The 5198-nt window shown below is 62.2% G+C and overlaps 2 protein-coding genes across 2 annotated transcripts in view; one reads left to right on the top strand and one right to left on the bottom strand.

Annotated features, from left to right (window-relative positions):
- CDA (cytidine deaminase) overlaps nucleotides 1-714 on the bottom strand; it is a 2046-nt gene extending 1332 nt beyond the window's left edge. Inside the window, exon 1 of the mRNA XM_035312815.1 lies at nucleotides 421-714. Coding sequence (XP_035168706.1) covers nucleotides 421-670 — 250 coding nt within the window. The 5' untranslated portion in view covers nucleotides 671-714. The remainder of the gene's footprint in view (nucleotides 1-420) is intronic.
- Nucleotides 715-3604: 2890 nt separating this feature from the next.
- FAM43B (family with sequence similarity 43 member B) lies at nucleotides 3605-4944 on the top strand. The gene has a single exon (XM_035312814.1). It carries the CDS (start codon nucleotides 3893-3895, stop codon nucleotides 4793-4795), a length of 903 nt encoding a protein of 300 aa, XP_035168705.1. The 5' UTR covers nucleotides 3605-3892; the 3' UTR covers nucleotides 4796-4944.
- Nucleotides 4945-5198: the final 254 nt, after the last annotated feature.

Here is a 5198-nt window from a genome sequence, read left to right on the forward strand (position 1 = left end):
CACCCCCACGGCTCGGGGACACCCCCATGGCTCGGGGACACCCCCACGGCTCGGGGACACCCCCACGGCTTGGGGACACCCCCATGGCTCGGGGACACCCCCATGGCTCGGGGACACCCCCTCGAGACTCATTTTTTTTTATTTTAACGGTGGGAACACACATAAAAGTGCCATTTCCATGCCTTCCCGTGCGTCCCGCCCCATCCTGGCCTCCAGCCAACGCATTCCTCATTCCCCTTCCTTTATATTTCCCTTTTTCCCCACACCCCCAAAACATCCACCACGCTTTTCACCTCCTCCACCTACCGGGACGGCGAACGACGCCCACCACCAGGACGCGGGAAGGGAACGGGGCGCCCCCGAACCCCAACCCAACCCCCAAAACCCAACCGAAAGGAGCTTCGTGCGGCGGCGCCTTACCGGAGAAGATCTCCCCGCCGGCGGTGAGCAGCGCGGCGCCCACGGGGAAGCGGCTGTAGGGGCAGTAGGCACAGGCCTTGGCCTCCCGGCAGCGGCGCAGCAGCAGCTGCAGGCGCTCGCCCTGGGGCCGCACGCTGCCCTCCATGCCTGCGCCGCCTGCACTGGTTAAAGATTTCCCGGGAGGAGGCACGGGGTGCCCTGCCCCGACGGGATAACGCCCCGCACGCGCCCGGCCCACGCCCCGCAGCATCCCCGCTGCCGAGGCATGGGGGGCGCGGGGGGCCCGTAGACCTCTCTTTGCCCGTTTTCTCATTTCTTCCTCTTTTTCTACGTGTTTCTCCTTTTTTTTTTGGTTCTTTTTTTTTTTTTACCTTCTTTCCGCCGAGCCGTTTCCCAACGCCTTCTTTTCCTTCCTCCCCGGCAGGAATCCGGTCACGGGAGCCCACGGGGGACGTCCTGCGAAGCTCTCCTGCGGTGTAAAGAAAGAAAAAAATTGGCTGCAAACCCAAATGTCGTGTCCGTCCCCCCCTTGTCCCCCCGTTTTCCCCCTGTCTCCCCCCTTTCCCCCCCTGCCTTTTAATTAACGCCTGACACGCAGAAGGAAAGGGCACAGATGCCATCGAGTGGCTCGTCAGGGTGCCCTCGTGGCAGCCTTTGGGAGCCCCAACCCCAAATTTGCTGCCGGGTGCTGGGGCCACCTTTACGCCAGAGCCTTCGTGGGAATCAGCCCTGACCCCGCCGTGGGGCGGCCGTGAGCAAATTGCTCTTTAATTACAGATACCTCCTGTTCTTCCTGTACTGGAGGAGCCGAATTCCCGGTTTTCCACCTCCAAGGGTGGGCGTCGGGGCCCCTGCTGATTTATGGCGGGGGGGTTGTCCAGTTTGCTGCGTTTTGGGGGCATTTTGGTCTTATTTAGCGTTTCTGACTCGTTTTTACCAGGCTGGAGCACGGCACCTGAATTCCCTGCGGGTTCTGATGCAGGAGAAAAAAAACGAGATCGGAGCATCGAGAGCTGCAAGGAAACCCAAACTAAGGCCCCCCCCCCCCCCCCCTGCTTACCCTCTAAGGCCAAAAAGGGGCTTTTTAGCTCTTTCTCCCCAAAAGGAGCAACGCCTCATCGCAACATTTGCCGCTCCAGGCGCTGCACAAGCCGCGGGGGCTCGTGTGAGGGTCGCTCGTCCTTCTGCAAAGCCGCCAGCGGGAGACCGTGGCGGTGGGAAGGAGACTGAAGGATGGATGGGCGAGCCTGATGTCCCTCCCGGGAAGCAAAAACCCCCAAGCCTGCCGAACGCGTCTTTGAACCGGGATTTACGCAGGCAACAAGCTGAAAAAATCGCGATTCGGACACCCGTGGGGGAGGAAAAACAAAACAAAAACAACCAAACACAAACAAACCCAGCGCAGCTGGGTCCCCTCGACAGGCACCGAGGCCGTCGCCTCCTTCCCTCCGCCCGAGCTGTGCAAAAAAAATAAAGGGAGGTTTGGGGGAGAAAACGCCAAGCCGGCGTGTTCCAGGCCGCCAGCCAAAGGCAGGCTTAAAATAGCCGCTTTCATCTCCTCCGCCCGTCTGCCTCCCCGGCGCTCCCGGCCCCGCTGCCGCAGAGCCTCCCCGCGGCCTCCTGCCGATAAAACCCGATTTTCCCCCCCCGTTCTGGTGGTCCCGAGGGGGGGGGGGTCTCGTCCCCATGAGCGGCTGAGCCCCGCTTCCCATGCCCGGTTCCCTCAGACGTGGGGAAAATCAGAACCCCCCCAACCTTCCGTGGGCTTGTTCACTCTGAAGCGTAATGATGGCACTTAGCTATTCGCAGGGCCGGTCGGTCGAGGCGCCGAGCAGCCAGACGCTTGGTTCCTCCTCCGCTCCGCGGCTTGGCCCCGAGGCATTTACCCCATTATGCGGTCTGGGGGGGGGCACTGGGGTCCCCCAAAACCTAACGGATCAAAGGAAAACCCTCAGCAGCTTGCAGAGGCAGCGCGGGAGCAGCATGGGGAGGGGAGACTGGCTTCCTAAATAATATAGGATTTTATATTCTCATTTATTTTTAGCGATTCATTAATTACCCTGTCCTCAGCAGCGTCCTCACGCTGGGAGCAAAGCGCGCGCACCGACCTGCAGCCCTGGCTTCTGAAACAAGCAAACAAAAAATATTTTAAAAAAATGACACAAAGTCATGCATTTTTGATGATTTTGGCTGCAAAACCTCCGAGGCTTCCACGGCCGCGGGGCTGGCGCTGCCCGCGAGGCAGCTATTTTAAGGCTGCTTTCCCCTCACACCGCAGGAAAGCTGCAAAGCTGCTGGGAAATGGCTTCCCTGGGCAGTGGAAATGGGCAAAAAAAAAAAAAAGGGAGGTGCGTGCTGCTGTTTTCCCCCTTTTCTTCCCCGTTTTTGCTCCCAAGGCGGGCAGAGGGCTTTTGGGGATCCCCCAGCCCCGGGGTTTTCCCCGCTGCACCCCCACCAGGAGCCCCATGGGGTCAAAATCGGACGGAAGGCACAGCGCAAAGTGTGAGAGCCAAATCCCCAAGCCCCTCAAACCCTACTGCAGAGACCAAACGTCCCCAAAACGCCCCCCCCCGAGCCCCTCTTTTCGCCACCCTGCCTACAGAAGTTTTCCCCAGGCCTCAGCTGGAGGGAAAAGCAACAGGTGAAGAGCCCAAACCTCCACCCAGGAGCGGCAGCAACGAGGCTGGGCTGCTTGGTGGGAAAAAATGGGGAAAAAAATAAAATTAAAGGGGGGGGGGGGGAGGGGGTGCAGGGCAAAAAATACCCACATGCTGCCTGCAGACTGCCCTGCTGCGGCCGTGGTGCTGTGTGGCCGTGTCACCCGGGGGTGGCCGTGTCCCCCCCCCCCGTGCTGCTGCCTTCATCCGGCACCCACTCCTCTCTAAACATTCAGATTTGTTTAAAAAATCAATCAATAAATGACGACAAAAAAAACAAAACAAAACACTTTTTCCCTGCGACGGGCTCAGGAGCCGTGCCCAAAGCTCTTCAAAATCATTCCCATGGCTTCTGCCTCCATTCCCCCCCCCCCCCTCCGTGAGGCGCATCCCTGCGGGGCTGCAGCCGGCACGGCTCGGGGTCTGTCTCGAGCCGGGGGCTGGGCTGCGTTTCATCCTTATTTTGTGGAGCTCTGAGAGAAATCTCCATAATTTTTAATTATTATTTCTTTCCCCTGCCTCTCCACGGTTTTGGCAGGGGGTGCGCGCCGCGGCTCTCCCCGCGCGATGCGGCGTCGCGGGGAGGTGGAGCAGCCCACGGAGAGCTGCGTCCCTGCAGCCACCGCTCTCCGCTCTCTCGCAGCGCCCGCTCGCTCCCGAATCCTCGTCCTCCTCCGAGCGATCCCGCTGGGGGAAAAAAGGGACACCCGGCGTTGGGGGGGGACACCCCCGAGCCAACCTGCCGGGGTTGGGGGTCCCTCCGTTCGCCGGCGAGGCGATTAGCAGCCGGAGACGACGGCGGGGGAGAGGTGGGGATGCTGCCCTGGCGCCGGAGCAAGTTCGTGCTGGTGGAAAATGAACGTAAGTGCAAAGGGAAGAGCCTGGGCCCCGGGCTGGGCTACGCCTCGCTGCTGGCCAGCTTCTTGCGCTCCTGCCCGGACCTGCTGCCCGAGTGCCCGCTGGAACGCCTGGGCAGCGTTTTCGGCGGCCGGCGTCAGAAAGTGGAGCTGAACAAGGAGGACCCGACGTACACGGTGCGGTACCTGGGCAACGCCGTCACGCTGCACGCCAAGGGCGAGGGCTGCACGGAGGAGGCGGTGGGCAAGATCTGGGCCAAGAGCGAAGCCGGGGCCGGGGGGGCCAAGATGAAGCTGACATTGGGACCCCACGGCATCCGCATGGCGCCCGGCGAGAAGGGGGCCCGCCGGCCGGGCCACGCGTACCTGCTGCACCGCATCACCTACTGCGCGGCCGACCGGCGGCACCCCAAGGTGTTCGCCTGGGTCTACCGGCACCAGGTGAAGAACAAGGCGGTGGTGCTGCGCTGCCACGCCGTCCTCGTCCCCAAAGCCGCCACGGCGCGCGCCATGGCCCTGCTCCTCTTCCAGACCTCCGCCTCCGCCTTCAACGAGTTCAAGCGGCTCAAGAGGCAGAACGACGTCCGGCACGTCCAGCAGCAGCTCCTGGGCGAAGCCATCGTCCCCCTGGTGCCCCTGCGCAAGCTGCTCAACGCCAAGTGCCCCTACCGCCCGCCGGCCGAGCGGGCCCGCTGCGCCCCGCGCCTCAGCTCCATCTTGGAGGAGGAGGAGGAGGAAGCCATGGGCGCCGGCTGCGGGCCGAGGGGCGACGGAGGGCTCGGCGAGCGAGCCGCCGTGCTGAGGCTGGCCAGGGAGATGAGGGGGTGCAGCCTGCGTGGCCCTCGCCCCCCCTTGTGCTGAGCAAAGCCCCCCCTGAAGCCCCCCCCTCCCCCCTCCAGGACAAGGAGCCCATCGGCACTGCCATTTTGTGGACATTGAGAGGGCCCCAAAGGGGCCTCGGGGGCACTGGACGAGAGGGTTTGCTGGCAAACGTGGCATTGGGAAAAAAAAAAGGGGGGGGGTCTGCCACCCCAGGACCCCCCCCTTCCGAAATAAAGTGGAAATAAAGTGCGTTTGCTGCGTGTGACGGCGCCTCGTCTCTCGCCAGCCTGGGGAACGGGGCAGGAAGAGTTAAAAGCGCAGCGCCCAGCCAGGACGGTTTGTCGGGGTTTATTTGGATTTAACCCATTTTTATTTTTTATTTTTAACCTTTCTCAGGGCCAAATTTCCACCCCAGAGGGAGGTGGGGGGGGGGGGGGGGGGG

Source organism: Oxyura jamaicensis (assembly GCF_011077185.1).
Source record: "Oxyura jamaicensis isolate SHBP4307 breed ruddy duck chromosome 21 unlocalized genomic scaffold, BPBGC_Ojam_1.0 oxy21_random_OJ73025, whole genome shotgun sequence".
Classification (NCBI taxonomy): domain Eukaryota; kingdom Metazoa; phylum Chordata; class Aves; order Anseriformes; family Anatidae; genus Oxyura; species Oxyura jamaicensis.

Coding starts and splice junctions, on each gene's coding strand:
- FAM43B (XM_035312814.1), top strand. CDS start 3,893: ATGCTGCCCTGGCGCCGGAGCAAGTTCGTGCTGGTGGAAAATGAACGT.